Raw genomic sequence first — 18,984 nt, 5'->3', positions numbered from 1 at the left:
TTCAATTTGTTACCGAATTAGCATGGTGCTGACCCTACAAAGAAAAACAGAGATGGAAATACCCCATTAGACCTTGTTAAAGATGGTGATACAGATATTCAAGATCTCCTTAGAGGAGATGCAGCTTTGCTTGATGCTGCAAAGAAGGGCTGTTTGGCTAGGGTGAAAAAATTGTGTTCCCCTGATAATGTCAACTGTCGTGATACACAAGGCCGGCATTCTACTCCACTCCATTTAGCAGGTGAGTTCTCTAAAAAATATAATGATGTTGCTGTATCACAATCCTCATATGGAAAAGCTCTTGAGTAGGATTCTGGAGTAGAACATCACATATATTGGTTAAGTCATCATAAAGGGCTGAGCAAAATAAGTGTGTTAATAGCAGTAATTGTTGTTAATGATTGTCAAAGCCCTACTTCAGACATATTTTGATTTTAATTTTGAAAATTGCCCCTAGAGATATATGAAACTTACCTTAAGAGTCAGATGTTTGGATAATATAGTGTATTCCAGCATCTGTCTATTCTGAAAAGCTGCAGGTTTCGAGGGTCTTAGATCTTGGTTTTTCCTAGCTGTCTTTACTGGTGAGGTAAAGGGTTGAACCTGGAATTTTTAATGCAGAAAAACATGTATCCTGCCATTGTGCTTTGCCCCATATGACTGCTGCTTGTATATGGCTGCCTGTGTTGAAAAAAAAAGTACCTGTGGTTTAATGTTCAGAAAATAGGAAAAGAAGTGGGTGATGCTTTTTATTGTACTTGTTTAGTTAGATACAGAATAATTTATTAAAACTATTTTTTCTTACTGCCTCCTAGCTGGTTACAACAATCTGGAAGTTGCTGAATACTTATTACAGCACGGCGCTGATGTAAATGCACAGGACAAAGGAGGTTTAATTCCTTTACATAACGCAGCATCCTATGGGGTAAGTAGGTTGATCTTTCATTGTAAACATTTTAAAATTACACATCAGCTTTAAAGGAGCCAGTGTGGGTCTCTTAAACCTTTCTGGCACTGCAGCTTCAAGGCTTTTTCCTGAATTTTTGCATTCACATATATGGATTGAAATCTCTTCCATCGTGATTGCTACAAAAATAAAGCAATATAACAATGTGTCTCATCAGTAAATTTCTGAAAGATTCCAAAAATCCCTTCATGTTTTTATTATCACTATTCTTTTCCTTCTTCAGTTTAGAATAGTTTATACTACGGGAGGTCTCTATTTAAACTAATGATTTAGCGTGAAAATATAGAGTAACTGTTTTGTTTCCATTTTGTGAGTCTTGGAATCAAACTATGAGTTTGCTAATAGGATGAAGAAAACACGCCAGTGAAAGCTCATCTATGAGCACACATTTTGTTTGGTTTGTTTTCAGTGGGATGATCCCTAGTCAAAATTGCAGCAATTCAATTCTTTTTGCATAGTATTATTTCACTGATACATTGAAGTTTTATGTGCAATGAAATCTATGGTTATTTCAATATAAAGAGCAGAATATATTTATGGATATTACTACTGCAATGTTGTGGTGAACTAGGACTGACAAAACAAGTACAAGGACCCATTCAGAGATAACCATCATCTCTGTTGGTCACTGGTTGACCTTAGGCAAGTCAGTATTTGTAAGCTTCAACTCCTTATAGAATTATAATGAATGTAAAAATGAGCAAAATAATCACATCCATAGCCTTGGTCTCATTAAAGAAAAGCAGAATTTGGCTTTTCTACTTGAAGGAATGTTATATGTCCCAGTGTATTCATATTCAGTCATTTCCATAGTAATATGGAATTAATAATAAATTGGTGGAACAATAAATAGACAAAGTAATAGAAAAGGAAGATGCTAAAGTGGTCTAGGACTTCAGAATTCAAATAGACAGTCACTTGCCGCAAATCACTCCAGACTTAACAATTGTTGATAAGAAAGAGAAAAAAATCTGGATAGTGGACGTGATAATACCTGGAGACAGCAGAATAAAGAGAAAAAGACCTGCAAATAGATGTAGAACAACTGTGGTAAAAGAATGCAAAGATACTACCAATGGTTACAAGTATACTTGGGTGCAACCCCAAAACATCTGGAACAGTACTTGAACACCATCAGCATTGACAAAATCACCATCAGTCAATTCCAAAAGGCAGCTTTATTTAGAACAGCTTACTTCCTTTCATGATACTTCTAACAGGCTAGAACACAGGTGTCAAATTCACCATGTCACATGACATATCACGACGGTTTTCCCTTTGTGGAGCTGACGGTGTGGCCTGTGTGTGACGCATCCAGCCCATGGGCCGCCAGTTTGGCACCCTGGGCTAGAAAGTAGGAAACTCTTTGAGTTCAACAGCTGGGTGATTTTGGACCAGTTACTCTCTTTCAGCCTAGTCCACCTTACAAGTTGTTGTGGAGAAAATAGGAAGGTGTGTTAGATGTATTTGCCACCTTGAGTTATTTGTAAAAATAATAAAGGCGGGATGCAAATAAATAAAAACTATCAAAGAGCATATATTTTAGAACCTTGGGATGGACTAAATAGGCGGATAAAAATGCCAAATCCAGTATAAACATCTGGCTGACTGTGACCAATAATAATATGGAATGTTCCTCATAGTAATATGAAACAAACATTGTGTTAACTGGTGTGTATTAAACTTTCTGATATACCTATAGGCAAAAATATTACAGATGATGTCTAAAAAAATGATATCTGAGGTTTGCTGTCTCAGTTCTCTTCTACTCCCATCCCTGACATTCTGAGATTAAAGTGACCAGACTGTAGAGGACCTGATGATAACCAGTTGACAAAGAAAAGCGTTGCTAGCAGTATGTTACGCATAGGCTCTTCATGATTATGTGTTTAGATGTAGTCACATCTTAAAGATGTGAAAGATTTTTTTCAGGATTGTAAGCCTCATGCAGTAAGACATTGGAAATTTTGATAGTTAGGTCATCTAGAACTATCCTCAGTTACTGAACGTTGGTCGCAGTAGACTGCGGAAAGATAAGTTGTGCACTTTGCTATAATCCATCAGATCTAAATTTGTAATTACTAATTTGTTTTTTTCAATTTCAAAGTAATTTGAAAGGAAGGTCTAAAGCATAATAGACTTAAGTCTACAATTCAGTTTTTCTTCACCTCTTCTTAGAATACTGCAAGGCTCTGCTAGTGGCAAGGATTTTGTGTTTGCTTCAGTACTGCTTTCCTCTGTCAGATTTTTTTTTTAACCAAAAGTTCTTGGCCAGATTGATTTTCTTTATATATTCAAATGTTGGGATTATGACTTCAGCAGTCTGACAAGACATACACATTATGTGTTGTATGTTTAAAAGGTTCATTTGCAACTAATGTTGCCTTAGAAAATGTAAGGTGGCCTAAACTTATCTTTAAGGACAACTCTTTCACCAAGAGCTCGCTTTTTCTACTTGTGGGGAGGATGACAACAAAAACACCATAGCATTTTTTAAAATGTCCATGAGATCTAGCAAAATAATTCTAATAAGAAGTGGAGTGTGTAAGAATATCTTGAGGGGCTACAGTTTAATTTGACGATCTGAAACTTCACCTTCTCAAAGATCCACTTTCCAGCCAAGGTCATTTGTGGTGAAAAGCAGCATTAATTGAAGATTTGTATATTGCACTTAATATCCTGAACCAAATTATAGGGGAAAAAGTTTTTTTTCCTGAAGATTGCACTATATAAATGTATTTTATTTTCCAGCATGTAGATGTAGCAGCTTTGCTTATAAAGTATAATGCGTGTGTAAATGCTACAGACAAATGGGCTTTCACACCTTTGCATGAAGCAGCCCAGAAAGGAAGGACACAGCTTTGTGCCTTATTATTGGCCCATGGAGCTGATCCTACTCTGAAAAACCAGGAAGGACAAACGCCATTAGACCTAGTCACCGTAAGTGATGGGAATTTTTTGAGAAGTTTGTATTAAGCTTCCGTTGCTGGCTGCTGACCAGGGCATCAGATTTGAGGGTTTTAAAACACATAGTTACCGTTGTGGACTACAAGCTCAAGCAAGGACAGCAACTCCACAAATCTCATTGAAGATGGGCATAAGGAATGTAAGTGTAGCTTTTGTAAGTACAGCGAGGGATTACAGAAGCAGTTATGTGTTTTCAACATTTAAAACCAATTTGTGACCACATTTAAAATACCAGCCATGCTTGGTTTGTTGGAATTGGAGCAGCCTATATGTGCTCTTTGTCCAAGATTCATGTTTCCTGGGCTATATATGACTTGGGAATCATTAAAGATGGATGCGCAAAATCCATTGATCCATGAACTGTATTTTCAAGAGAACTTCAGAATATTCAGTCCCCTTTGGACCATGCTTCTCCTGGGGATTTCAGCAGTTTCCAGAAGTAAATCCAATAAAACCAGAAGCAATTTGAGGTATTCCAGCCATGGTGTTCTAGTTTGAAACACCATTCTTGGATTAACATAACCATATGTATGAATAATGTGGTTTTATATTTTAAATTGTTTTTGCATTAAGTTTTAGGAATTAAATATTTTAAGGCCCATAAATATAAGTATAACGTAATTTTTTAGGAAGTATTTTAACCACGTGAAACAAATTTTTGTTTCAAGATGTAATATGTCTTATATCTGTAAATTGTATATGCCATGAATATACCATGAATACTGTAAATATATTTAGTTAAGTCCAAAATCACCCATTCATTGTTATGCTTAAATTGGCATTCTTGTGCATTTAGCTGTATCCCATAAGCATTTAGTGGTTTTAAATTGCTATCCTACAACTGGGTACTCAGAAATATATTCCTCTGAATTCAACAGGGCACTCACCCAGGTAAGTGAGTATAGGATTGTAAGTTACAAGTGCAGCATTTTAATCTTTAAGCCTGTGAGAGGTAGGTTAGAAAGCAAGAGAGTGATGTTCAGATTTGTAGCAGGAAATAGATTTTAATCAGACCCTTAAACAAGTAGAACTAAAATTTAAGTATGTCTCAGTCTTGGCATCAGAGTTACCATACTCAAAGGGACCTCTGGGCAGAGTATCTGAAATTACATTGTAAGTAACAAAAAGAAAATTAGAGTAATTCAACTAAAGCACTGTTTACCTAATCTTGCAATTGACTTGCATGTAAGTGTGACTATTTTAACAAAATGTTGATTTTTTTTTTTTAATTTCCAGGCAGATGATGTTAGTTCACTCTTAGCAGCTGCCATGCCACTTTCTGCCTTGCCATCTTGTTATAAGCCTCAGGTTATAAATGTGTCTCAGAATACAGGAACGTCAGCTGATTCACTTTCTTCCATTCCATCCAGTCCATCTAATTTGTCAGCTGCCAGTAGTCTGGACAGCTTGTCTGGTAGCTTTTCTGAACTCTCAGTTGTTAATACAAACGGTGCTGAAGGAGCCTCTAGTTTGGAAAAGAAAGAAGGTGAGCCTGGCATTTTCTACTGGGTCAGCTTTAAGTTGCTAAACAAAAGGCAGTATAGTTATGCATTAAGACTAACATCTAATGATGATCTGACTAAAGCTAGGTTTCTCCATCACAGATTCATATTTGGTATAATTTTAATGCAGAATCATAAAATTGGAAGGTACTGTTAATCCAACCGCTTGCTCTATGCAAGAATCTAAATTAAAGTTTATTTAAGTGATCGCTTTAATAATCATCTGTGGGTTAAATGTATCTAAGTTTGACTTGAAGCTTGACTTGAAGTGGGCAACAATAAAACTGATCTATTCAATTTCTAATATCTTAAGATTTGGGGAGTTTTGTGTATCTTTTTCCTGGAAAAAATTAGCATCATGAAAGTAATTAATTGTGGGCTTAGACATGTTATGTTTATGTAGGATTTCCCATGGAATCCTACATTCTACCAAAAATGTTTTTCAATGTGTACACTATACACTGGATGTATAGTGAAGATAAGATTTAAGAAGATACTAAAATTGTTTAATTTGGCTAAATAGAATTTTAAGTGGAGTATAAGGTCAATTTGGACTTTAAAAGTGTATTTCAATATGGTAGTTTTATGAAAATATTGCATTGGATATTCTTGTAGAGAATGATGTGAACATATTCCTGTAATCTGATAGAATAATTTCAGTTCAATTTATATGTAGCTAATAATTACTTTCATATTTAGTTCTCAGTGTAGATTTTAGCATCAATCAATTTGTGAGAAATCTTGGACTTGAACATTTGATTGACATACTTGAAAGAGAGCAGGTAAGTAACCATCTTGGTTTGGAAACCAGGGAAACAATTGCAAAATCGTTGGTTTAAATTTTAGCTTGGGAGAATGTTCATAACCAGGATTTGTGAAGATTGATTATATCTTGAGTTTCAAGCAGCTAAGTTAAAATACATGAACACATACCAGCTTTCCCTCTTTCATTTCCTATAGTTCTCTAAAATATGTCTTAAACTAATACAACGTTTTAGAGAATTGATTTTGTCTGCAAATTATTTTTGCTAACTTCAGGAAATATAATGATATGAACACTGATTTACCTATATTAGTAATTACACCAATAATTCAGCATTCCAGTTGTGCTAAACATGAAAGATTTTTAATAGTATGTTATTTTTATTTTGATTACACCAGTGTTTTACTAATGAAGTTAATTTGTTGATTGAGATAAAAAGGATTATGCAAGAAGCTTCCACATATTCAGCATCTAAGGCACAGGTGTCAAACTCGATCGTATCATGTGATATTTTGTGACGTATCGCTGCTTTTTTCCCTTTGTGGAGCCAGGATGGGCACGGCCCGCCCATGACTCATCCGGCCTGCGGGCTGCCAGTTTGACACCCCCCTGTTATAAGGCATCGTTTTTGCCTCAATTCATTACTCATTTATCTTGGAAGTATAAACTGGTATAATTCTCTCCCTCTTTTTTTCTAATATGGCAAATCAGAGTTCACAATTTACAACAAAATAACATTGATACTGTCCCTCACATTATATGGTTAGTTTGGGTATAGCTGTTTTACAGATGAAGAAGTAGCATACATATCTGAGTTTCGGTTGTATAGCTACAAACCTTGTATGGCTTGTTGCATCTTAACAAAGCCTTTGTGTGAAAGATTTGAAATGTGTAATAACACTTCATTTCCTAGCATCTCGAACTATTTGATTTAAATTAAATTTTAAACAAGTATTAAAAAATTAGTGATAACAATAGTAAAACAATAAGAGAAGTAAGTATCTCTTATTCAAGCAATGGGCTGTCACATATTTTCTTAAATGTATTTTAAAGAAAAAAGTGTTAAGATTTATTTTCAAATGCAGAATATATTTCAATGGTTAAGAAAAACTTTAAGAAATTGTGATTTTTGTTATTAGCATGGCAAAACTACTTCACTCTTTTTTCAAAGCATTAAATAACAATATGGCTTCTATAAAAACATTATCACTTTATCGGTTGAAATGCAGAAATCTGACCACACCTTTTTGGCAATCTATTGAATTGTTATGAAGAAAATTAATAATTTTAATATTTAATCATTCCTTTTCTTTGCAGATAACATTGGATGTACTTGTTGAAATGGGGCACAGAGAATTAAAGGAAATTGGAATTAATGCTTATGGTCATAGACACAAAATAATAAAAGGAGTTGAGAGGCTGATCTCTGGACAGCAAGGTATGTTATAATAAGTAAAATATTTAAGATACATTTTATGCATTTCTGTAATTCAAAATTGTAATGTTGCAGTTTTCATTTATTTTAGTCACCAAAAAAAATATGAATGAATCAGACAGTAGGTCTAAAATATACTCAAGATGCAATGCTAATGTTTTCATTTCTCTTAGGTCTTAATCAATATCTAACATTGAATACTTCGGGTAGTGGAACAATCCTTATAGATCTCTCTCCGGATGATAAAGAGTTTCAGTCGGTGGAGGATGAGGTATATTATTGATGTATATCCTTAAATACTTAAACATTATGTCTAGCATTAGTTAAATCTATTGCTATGAAATACAATAAATGTAACTGTAATTTTCCTGGCATGACTGATTCAGCAGTTAACGCTGACTACTTTGGGAACAATTAGTCCTAATTTCATATTGTTGTTTTCCACTCTTCAAACCCAAGGGCAGTTTACAATGTATTATAATCATAATTATGCCAATAGTAAATTATCTTTTGAGAGAGCAAGTTTGGTGGTGTGGCTAAGGTATCCAGCTAGAAACCGGAAGACTCTAAGAATAAAACATTGAATAGAAGAAGAAAAAACCTTTTAAAATGGATTATAGTAAGCAGTACTTGTGACTTTCCAAAGAATTAATTGAAATGAAGACTAATGTAAATTTCATCCACCAACTACCTGCTTCAAATGAGATTATATGAATCTGCATTTGAGAGTCTACAAAATAAGCCAATACCAATTTACATAACTCCGATAGAGAACACTGATCAATTATGAGGAAATTATTTCCAGACAAGAACGTTTTATTCAGCTGACTTAAATTCAGGTGTTTTGATTTAGATTTTATTTATATATTTATCTGTGTACATTTTAATATTAAGATGCAAAGCACTGTACGAGAACACAGAGATGGTGGCCATGCTGGTGGAATTTTCAACAGATACAACATCTTAAAGGTAATGTGTAGGTAACTCTGGTATCCTTCTCTCAAATGAGTAATTTTAAAAGCTGAAAGGGGTTAGTAGTAGCTTCTAAATAATGCATTATTTTTAAAGAAATTTGGGATTTGAAGTCTTCAGCTAATCGATAACAGTGATTGACATTCTAGTTGAAGCAGGGTGGATTTGATTTAAATCAAGTCGATTTAAATCACAGTTTCAATCATGATTTAAATCACTAGTAAAAAGACTTGATTTAAATCAACTCAATTTAAATAATAATTTTTAAAGAGCAACTGTCATCTCTGTCCTGTAGCAGCTCCTCCTCTGACCCGCTATTGACTCACCGACAGTCCCAATATTGCAGAATATACAGCCTCATGCTACATAAATAAGCTCCATTTCATGCTGAAATACTAAAGTATCAATGTATCTTAAATAGAAAAGTATCTTTAGATAGATTTTTACTCCAAAAGCATTTTATTAAAATAAATTTGATAAAAATCAAAAACTCTGATTTAAATTTTAAAAAATCAGATTTTTTTAAAAAAAATTTCTTAACATTATTTATTATTTACTTATTATAAATAAGTATATAATTTAATTTGAATTTGTGGTTTTAACTTTATGTATGTCCTCATTCTGTCACTATTATTTCTGAAAAATGTAAACATAATCAGTTCAAATGCAAATAATAGGTACTTCAAAATAGGTAGTTCTCAACTTAGGACCAATCACTTAGTGTCCTTTTTACATTATGACCGACTGCCCAAAAGCCACTGTACGTACAGCTTTGTTCTGAAATTACGACATGCCCCCAAGGTCACAAGACTGCAGTTTGGGCACCCAATCATAAGTTGAGGACTATCTATAGTTAACTGTCAGTAAAACAGTAAAAACTGTTTTTACTTTTAAATAAAGTTTTAGATTATCAAAAATTCTATAAAAAGAAACTTTATCTTACCAGTGTGGATTTATTTTAGGAAGAATTATCTGTTTATTCCATGTTAATTGTATAATGCAGTGTTTCCCAAACTTTTGACATATGTGTACCCCTTCTATAATTTTCGTAACGCTGAGTACCCCTCATAAAAAACATAAAATAACATAAAAAACACTGCAATTCTCAGGCGTTTAAACAGCTCCGCGGCTCAACGTCAACTGCTAATGTTCCCGCAGTTTAAAAATGGCCGAACCTGAGCTGCGCAAAGGATGCGCAGAAGTTCCCGCCATAGTGAGTTGCGATACGATGTACGATGGCCCCAGTTCCCGTGTAAAAACTGCGATTTTTATTTCTTTCCTTGTTCTGTGGGCGCAGCTAAGCACGGTGCAGTGGATATTCCCACGTGATCCCCACCAAACTCCGGTGCAATGCGTACCCCCACCAAACTCTTCCCGTACCCCTGGGGGTACGCGTACCACACTTTGGGAAACACTGGTATAATGCAGTTGATATCAGAAAGTATGAAAGAACATTGACTGAAATTTTGGATTTTTTTCCCCTCTAGATACAAAAAGTATGTAACAAAAAGCTTTGGGAAAGATACACTCACAGGAGGAAAGAGGTTTCTGAAGAGAATCATAATCATGCTAATGAAAGGATGTTGTTTCATGGTATTTCATTTTGTCTAAAAGTTATATTGCATTTCTTCACATGATTTCAGTATATTGTTCATCGTTAGAAATTCTGATCACTGTATATACAAGATCTTTATTGACTTTTAACTAATAAATGATTAATTGGCGTGTGCAAGTCAATCAAAATCCTATTAGTGAATTTCCAGAGTATGTAATCTATAAATATATACCATATATACATTGATTTAAAATAACCAGACTGTAATGACATCTGTCAGGCACAATCGGATTCACACCTGTAGAGTTCAAACTAGCTATTCTGTTGTTCCCTACCTATAAGAATCTTCCTAAACTGGCAGCTTTCTCCTGGGAAAGGCCAGATAAGGCCCAAAGGCATTGTGTGATGGGGGGGGGGGAGTTGTTAGACCTTCGACAAGCTCTCTAACTTGTCATCATCGGGCCCCTACTTTCAGTTTAGAAGTTATGGGTATGCTGCAAGATCGGAGTTGTCGCTTTTCTATGTTCGCTGCTGCTGATGTATGCTGGTTAGCCTGCAACTCTGGGTCCTGATTGGAGGGCAGCAGTTTTTTCTCCTGCTTCATTATCCTAGCTGCAGCCTGACTGCGTGTTAAAGGCCCAGCTTTCTCTGGTTCCCTATTACTAACTGTCAACTGCAAAGAAGGAAGAATTCTGGTAGGCATCACAACACCGCTGATTGCTTGTTGAGATCTCAGCCTATCTTCTGGCTCGGTTCTCTCTCTCTCCCTACTGCTAGCTATCATCTGCAAAGAGGGAAAGACTCTGGCAGGCATTACAACACCACTGGTTGCCTGTTGGGATCTCTGCCTATCCTCTGATGTTAAAACTCGAGTTTCCCTAAGTGCAGGTCTCCAAATACTTGATAACCTGCACTAAGGGAAACTCGAGTTTTAACATCAGAGGATAGGCAGAGCTCCCAACAGGCAACCAGTGGTGTTGTAATGCCTGCCAGAGTCCTTCCCTCTTTGCAGATGATAGGTAGCAGGGAGAGAGAGAAAACCGAGCCAGAAGATAGACGTTGCCAAAAAGAAAACTTTTGAAGTGTTGGTTAGGATTTTAGCCAGAGTTTCAAAAGACCTTACAAAGTGCTTTGTTGGAATTTTGGAGGATCTTAAACTGGGATTTTAGCCAGGATTTTAAGCATTTCAACTAACAGACTTTTAATGACGCGGGAAAACACCCGAGACTTTAACTTTTTACATACACACACCAGCGAAAACTTGAGAAGACATATATATAGAGAGAGAGATAGAGATAGAGAGAGAGATAGAGATAGAGATAGATATAGATATAGATATAGATATAGATATAGATATAGATATAGATATAGATATAGATATATGCAGTTAGATCATGATGGGCATTTCCAGTGTCTGCAACTGCCCTACATAAAACTGAATGTTTAGTGATTGTGTATGCCTAATTTAGAGTCAGGTGTTGGTTCTGTAGTACAGTCATAGATTTACAGACCTCAAACCAGACTTTTCTCTGATGCACTAAATCAGTGCTGGTTAAGGAATATGTACATTAGGCTTCATGTCAGAATTAGTTGTAACCCAATTAGATGTCTTATTCCATGCCAGAATCCTTATCAGATCCCCCCCCCCATCCCAATATTTAATCCAGTCACAATTCTTTTCTGGGCTAGATGTTCCAGTATGTTTTTCTGCATAAGTGGCAGAAACTGTATGTATAAACATGGGAAAAATACTTGTATTCGAAGAATATAAAAACCACTTTCTGTTTTATTTTCAGGCTCTCCTTTTGTGAATGCAATTATTCACAAAGGCTTTGATGAGAGGCATGCTTACATTGGAGGAATGTTTGGAGCAGGAATTTATTTTGCTGAAAATTCTTCCAAAAGCAATCAGTATGTCTATGGTATTGGTGGCGGCACAGGTTGCCCCATTCACAAAGACAGGTCTTGTTACATCTGCCATAGGTAAGTTATATTTATTTTTATGGTTATAAGCTCCTCTTCAGAGAATCTTATTTGGCACACATATTTCAGTGGGTCTAAACAAATAAAATAACAGGAAAAACCAAACACACCGGTATAGAATACGTGGCACCTGGCTCAACAGTAGTTACTATAAAAGGGAACTAGGTGTCCTAGTGAACAACCACTTAATGAGCTAGCTATAGCAACGTGCCATGGCTGCCAAAAAAGCCAATGCAGTCCCAGGTTCCATCAACCTGGGATCAAGGATAGTATCAAGATCACATGAAATGATAGTACTACTTTATACGGCACTGGTATGACTATACTTGGAATACTGCATCCAGTTTTGTATCGCCATGATACAGAAAAGATGCTGAGACTGTCTAGTCTAACAAAGAAAAGGACTGGGGTGACATGATAACAGTCTTCCAATATTTGAGGGTTGTCAGAAGAGTCAACTATTCTCCGAAGTACCTTGGGGCAAGAAAGAAGTAACAGATGGAAAATGAATAAAGAGAGACCCAACCTAGAATAAGCAGAAATTTCCTGATAGTCAGAACAATTAATGGGTGACAAACTTTTCCTCCAGAAGTTGTGTGTGCTCCTTCACTGGAGATTTCCAAGAATGATGGGTTGAATGGATTAGAGAAAGGCATCATTTTAATTGATTAATATAATGTTTAGATTGTACTCAGAGTCTTTACAACGTGATCCTGTACTCAAGGGTATTTTTTTCACTGGATTTGGTTTTTTTTACACATTTACTAATGAAATGCTTTTTTTGTTTAATATAGGCAGTTGCTTTTTTGCCGAGTAACTTTGGGTAAATCATTCCTACAGTTCAGTGCCATGAAAATGGCTCATTCTCCACCAGGACACCATTCAGTTACTGGACGACCTAGTGTGAATGGGCTAGCTTTAGCAGAATATGTCATCTATAGAGGAGAACAGGTAGTGTATTTAGGGTTTTATTTTGTAAATATTAGAATGTACAATATTCAATGATCTGGAAACTGAATATTATGAAGAAGCCTCCCTTTGAAATACGTCAAATGTCTTTAGTCTGGATCCTGGATGTTGTAATCATTAGTCAACAAATTTTGCACATCTAATAAACACATGTTTTCCTTAAATGTATGAAGATCTATTCAAAACTTTTTTTATTTTGCTTTGTTCAGCAAGAAAAGGTATAGCATAATTTTTTTGGTCCCCAGGATATTACCTGTTAGCAGTAACATGCCTTTTAAAAAATGAAGTGAGTGTGTATATGTTACAAAACAAAGTACAGGTATTTTTAGAACTTCTCTAGCCATCATTTTTATTCTAGAAAATAAAAATGATGGCCAGTAGCTTATTTGAAAATGCTACCACAAAAAATAAGATGAAATTTTAATTCATTGCCTTTTCTTATAAACCACTGAGAGCCTACCTAGAGTAGAATAGCATAGCATGGCAATAAATAAAATTAAACTGGGGGCAGTGGAAAGAATTTTGGGAATTACTTTAATTACTGCAGATATTCTCTATGGTGATCATTTTGACCATGGGCAACTCCCTTTCGTGGCAGCCTTTTGTGAATATATCATGTTGTCTTTCAAAACTGCAGATACCTCCATTGGACCAAAACTAAAGGGGACTTTTGGCAGTTTCTTACTTTCACTAGCGTTTAATAGTTCAATATTAAATCAGTTTAGTTACTTCAACAATTCTATTTCTTCATTCAAAACTCGTCTATTCTCTCTCTCTCTCTCTCTCTCTCTCTCTCTCTCTCTCTCTCTCTCTCTCTCTCTCTCTCTCTCTCTCTCTCTCTCTGTGTGTGTGTGTACATAAACGCACACATATATTTGGCTTCACGTTCTGTAAATATTTTGATCACCACTATTTTATCTTTCAGGCCTATCCAGAATATTTGATTACCTACCAGATTGTAAAGCCTGAAATTGTCACAGAAGCTTGAAGCTCCAGCTATTTTACAAAGGTCAAATTTAGCAGTAATCTTAATTGCTAATATATCTACACGTATATCCTTCCCTCCCCTCTTCCGCATCTTGGTGGTAGAAAATGTGAATAAAATCTAACATTTTTGACAGATGAAGCTTTAATAACTGTATAGTACGTTTTCTACAAGTTCAGAAACTTTTTCAGCACTTTAACAGATCTCATTCCAGGTGATGCTGTACTAAATTATAAAACAGATATTAACTTGAACTTTGTTTTCTATTTGCCGTTTCAGTGAAAACTAACAAACTGTTGCTATACAGGAACTCATTTTATTAAAACTCTGTTCTTTAAAACACTACATTTACACAGAGAATGATTGCATTTGTAAAACTGTAAATAAGATATTTTCTACTAGCCTGATATTTATTTGCATTGTATTTGTAAAATAAGTGTTTCAAAACTGCAGTACATGGAAAACCTATAAACTTCACATCCCCATCTGCATTTCATCACAAGCAGCTGTGAAAAGGACCACTTGAGAGTCTTGCATATTAAGCAGCAGCATTCATTTGGCTTTTCTTCAGTTTAGTTTAATGGAGGAAAATGTATTCCAGTAGATTGTTCCTAAATTGTGCATATTCCTGAGGAATCTAGTAAACATTCCACTTGTTCATCACATTGATCACTACTTAAAATATCTTTTGGATGGGGATAAGTTAGCTAATCATTTGTCTAACATAGGGAAACTTTTGATTCACATTAAAACAGGGTATTTAAGAGTGAACAAGCATATGTTCCTGATTTCTGTTTAGATGTAATGGCGCTATAAAATCAAAAAGGATCTTTTGTAGGTGGGACAAAGATGGGAAAGGGTACCCACGCCCTTCAAAACACTGAAAACGTTTTCATACACCCTCTTCCAAAATGTCGTTTCCTTATTCCTTTAGTTCAATCAAGATACTTTTCATCTTACAGGTTCATCTGTAATATATATCTGTATATATAATTCAATTTTTTCATTGATCCAATTTTAAATGAGCAATTAATTGCAGTTCTTCAACCTTTAAGACCATGTCCCATGATGTACTTTTAATTATACATCATTCTTACATTATGGTTTTTTAAAAAATTGCCAAGAGTGCTTAAATTGTCTGGTTCATACAGTATGGTATCTTAGATTTGAGTCTTAAATAATTGCTGTGCACGTGAAGTCAGTGCATGGATGGTTATAAAATCATGTGGAAAATATAGTAAACATCACTTTGTTGTGATCACTGCTGGTTAAAGACAGTTCAGTTGAATAAAAGAGGTCTTTGCACTGCATGTTCTCTATTCACTAGCTTAGCCAAATACCTGAACAAGTATTCATGAAAACTATGCTAACCATGATTTAAGCATTAAAAACCATTTTTTCATTATTGAAAATATTTCATTCTTTGTGAATGATTATTTAATGTGATATAAATTATTGTGGTATTGGTAGCATTTTAAATGGTACCATAGGATTGGTTAGAATGTTTTTAATTTTGCATGGCATACCTATTTTTCAGAAGGCAGAATGTGTAATGATTTTGATTGTGTTGAGCTGAGTTGAATTTCCATCCTCCTGTGCAATTAGAGGTTTATTTCATCTTGAAAGTGTCTTACCTGTATTGTATCGCTTTCTTCACCATTCAATCTAAATAAACTTCATTCACAAGCTTTTTGGTAGCATGTATTATGATTGTAAGTTATTATTAAAATGAATACAACTGAAGTATTATTTAAATGTAGTTATTATATTTGTTTCCTATTATATGGGTGTTTTTGACTCTGGCCATATGTCTAAAATCACCCTGGTTTTTGGAGCACTTACACAAGGTTCATTCAACTCCAATATCTATTTCTCTCATACAGCGCATAATGTACTCTGTGTCATGTCTTCATTATATTTTTCTTCCGTATTTGGGCATATTTTGGAGTAGTTATATATTGTAAATACTATGTAATTCAGTTAATAGCTAAAGATTAAAGATTAAAATAAATTGCCTATGAACCACAAATCACTCTTACAGCTATATGTTCAGGATAGAAATGAGGTAAGCTTGACAGGAAAGAAAAGAAAAAGATTAGTGGGAAATTCAGATTTTACTGCTAATCTCAGCAAGCAAAATTTGACAGTTACTCTAAACCACGTTCCTCTAAATACTCAAGCTCTTGTTAGGATCTGTCCTGTCATTCATTATGAAATTCTGTAGCACTCCTGTTAAAGGGTGAATTAGTTGAAGGATGCTAACCTCAACTCCTGCCATTGTCCCTCCATGTATAGATGGTAAATGCTGCAAGGGAAAAGAATTAGATGCTTCTGTCACAATTTTTGTGGAATCAGTGAGCAAAGGAAGCTTCTCCTCTATAGATTTGCAGTTTTCTAATGTCACCATCAGACCCTAGTCCAATTTCAAATGTTTGCAGGGAAAAGTTCTGTTCTAAGAGAAACATTGCTTTGTGGTGGTGAGTGGGATGTATTTCAGAACAATTTTGAAGTATTCTTCAACACCCTTTTGTTTAATCTTGGAAGTGATGTATAGGAAGAAGTTTGCGACTTTTAAAAGTTTTTAATGATGTGTTGTATCTTGATTGACAATGGAATTGGTAGGAGGTTGATTTTCAATGTTCATGTGCATAACTGTTAATAATTGTAAAACATGTATTTAAAGCATTTTCTTGCACAGCTTTATGAGTAAAATGCTATTGGTAGCTCTTAAAACTTTTGATATGGTCCATGTGAACTTTAGTTTTTCCTGTCTTCAGCATGGCTATAGCATGGCTTTTCTCAGAATGAGTGCATAGATAAGAGTTCAGGATTCTCAATTTCATTAAGTTTAATGCATGGCATCTGATCACACTGCACATATCGTTGAATTAACTTTATAATTAGTGGGACCACAAAGCAAACCTTGTCATGATTTCATTTCAAAATGAAATAGGCTCAAATGAAGACTTCACACAGTGCCTGAGACTTCAAAATCATGAAGCCAGCACCACACACTGAATCATTGGTGGGACCAAATAAAGTTTTGTTTTTTGTTTCTGAACAGTCAGGTTTTTTTTTTCAAGTAGAGGTCACTAGACAAAGCTTCAAAGAAATCTACATGAGTTGGTACGGGAATCTTATATTTTTCATGTCTTCATTTTGGATATTGAACCAGATGTTGAAAATTCCAAAGAAAACATTAGGTTTTAGTTTGCTTGGAATGGAATGATTGCATTTTGTAATTATATGCACTTTTGCATTCTACTTGAAGGCCCTGATCTGCTTTCTAATGCTATTAAAAATGCAGTACCTAGTTAAGATGTGTTTGAGACGACATTTGATGCCTAAAATTATTGATGTAATTTTAGAGTTTTTTGTTGGCAGGTATTTGAAATGTGGCTTGAACAACTTAGCTAACATTCAAAGCAATAAAATAATTAAGATTTTGGAAAATTATACTCCATGAGAAAGTTGCTTTGCGTGCTGAAAGCTGTAATAATAAAGCAACTTGGGAGGAAAATAACTTGGTACAAAGCTTAAGAAATGTAGCACATCATCTGCACTAGGGGGCACCAAATGCCAAATCAATTGAATCAAAATGAATTTCTGAAGTTAAGCTTCATTTTGAAAAAGTGGAAATCACAAAACAGATTTGAGGTTTTTAGTGATAAGCTACAAACTGGTTTGTCGTTTTATTAAGTGCTGTTTTTCTGATATATTTTTTTCAAACCTTGTCTGAAAAGTGAAATATTTTTTTAGATTTTTCTGCAGGAAAAGCTGGAGAAAACACCTCATATTTGCTTTATTCTTTGAAGATTTACGATATATCAAAACAAGGCTAAAGTTTTGAATGTGAAAATTAACGTTACACCTTTTTATTCCTGATGCCAATAAAAAGCATTTTTCAAACTTGATCAGCAATTGCTAAAATTCTGTTACATTCTGTAAATGTTACTACAAAGTGAAAAAACAGATCAAGTTATGGTAGAAACTTTCCTTCAGTATAGGTCAAAAGAAATATATGGGATTTTGCAAAGTTTTTGTGTATGTACCAATTTTTTTTTTAAGTCACTTGATAAGGAAAGTGGTTAAATACATTTAAAAAGATATTCTACTTAATAGCACAGTTTGTTTTGTTACTGGGAAGCCACAATTAAGGAGATGAAATATTAGAAAAGTATGGTAAGCTTGCAAAAGGATAGTGATGAATTGTGGACAAAAAAATTTGCATGCTGTTGAACAAATCTGTTCTAAAAATCATTTTGCTACTTTCCACAGAATGTACAAAGTCAATTTTGGGAATTGTTACATAGACCCCTTCAGAAATTATATGGGGAAGAGAAATGCATACTGTGTTTACTTGGGTTCTTATTCCATGTTCTAACTAATATAAATCTTCCATATGCATAAACTTTCTTGTCCTATTCCATGACCAGGGATTCATTTGTGTGGATCCTATTCACAGAACAGGACAGATCTTCTCGTGCAAAGACTGTCCTTGGTCATGTCAGCATTTACTGAATAGATGGAGCCATTTATTTTAAAAAATAAATCTTAAACTGTAGATATGGCCATTTATAACAAATGTTGGCTACTCTCAGGCTGAAGCATTTTCCTCCAGCTTTAGCATTTCCTTCCCACACACCTTGTTCAAGTACAGATTGCAACTTCTAATAGCAGTTTTTAAAAATTAGAAGGCAATGTTTAATGCATTTTTATGTTAATCGTGTGACCATTAATGTGTGAACAATGGTGACTATCTTATTTTGAAATAATGTAAAACCGGATTAAACTGGCAACATGTTTATATTTAAGATTTTTCCTGGTTACTAAGCAAGCTGTGTATGATATTTGTGGCAATTCACTCTCCTTCACTAATGTTTCAA

The 18,984-nt window shown here is 34.7% G+C and overlaps 1 protein-coding gene across 8 annotated transcripts in view; it reads left to right on the top strand.

Moving 5' to 3' along the window:
• Positions 1 to 15,788, top strand: part of TNKS2 (tankyrase 2) — a 36,666-nt gene extending 20,878 nt beyond the window's left edge. For 4 of the 8 annotated variants that reach the window (XM_087871713.1, XM_087871712.1, XM_060682966.2 and 1 more), the window contains exons 16-27: positions 22 to 241; positions 816 to 925; positions 3,719 to 3,907; positions 5,171 to 5,420; positions 6,136 to 6,218; positions 7,517 to 7,637; positions 7,808 to 7,905; positions 8,529 to 8,603; positions 10,094 to 10,199; positions 11,958 to 12,144; positions 12,939 to 13,095; positions 14,039 to 15,788. In XM_087871713.1, coding sequence (XP_087727839.1) covers positions 22 to 241; positions 816 to 925; positions 3,719 to 3,907; positions 5,171 to 5,420; positions 6,136 to 6,218; positions 7,517 to 7,637; positions 7,808 to 7,905; positions 8,529 to 8,603; positions 10,094 to 10,199; positions 11,958 to 12,144; positions 12,939 to 13,095; positions 14,039 to 14,101 — 1,659 coding nt within the window. In that variant the 3' untranslated portion in view covers positions 14,102 to 15,788. The remainder of the gene's footprint in view (positions 1 to 21; positions 242 to 815; positions 926 to 3,718; positions 3,908 to 5,170; positions 5,421 to 6,135; positions 6,219 to 7,516; positions 7,638 to 7,807; positions 7,906 to 8,528; positions 8,604 to 10,093; positions 10,200 to 11,957; positions 12,145 to 12,938; positions 13,096 to 14,038) is intronic. The other 4 variants (XM_087871716.1, XM_087871715.1, XM_087871717.1 and 1 more) reach the window with 1 other exon arrangement.
• Positions 15,789 to 18,984: the final 3,196 nt, after the last annotated feature.

Source organism: Pantherophis guttatus, chromosome 6 (assembly GCF_059756535.1).
Source record: "Pantherophis guttatus breed Tessera chromosome 6, ASM5975653v1, whole genome shotgun sequence".
NCBI lineage: Eukaryota > Metazoa > Chordata > Lepidosauria > Squamata > Colubridae > Pantherophis > Pantherophis guttatus.
This window is presented reverse-complemented; position numbering and strand designations above follow the sequence as displayed.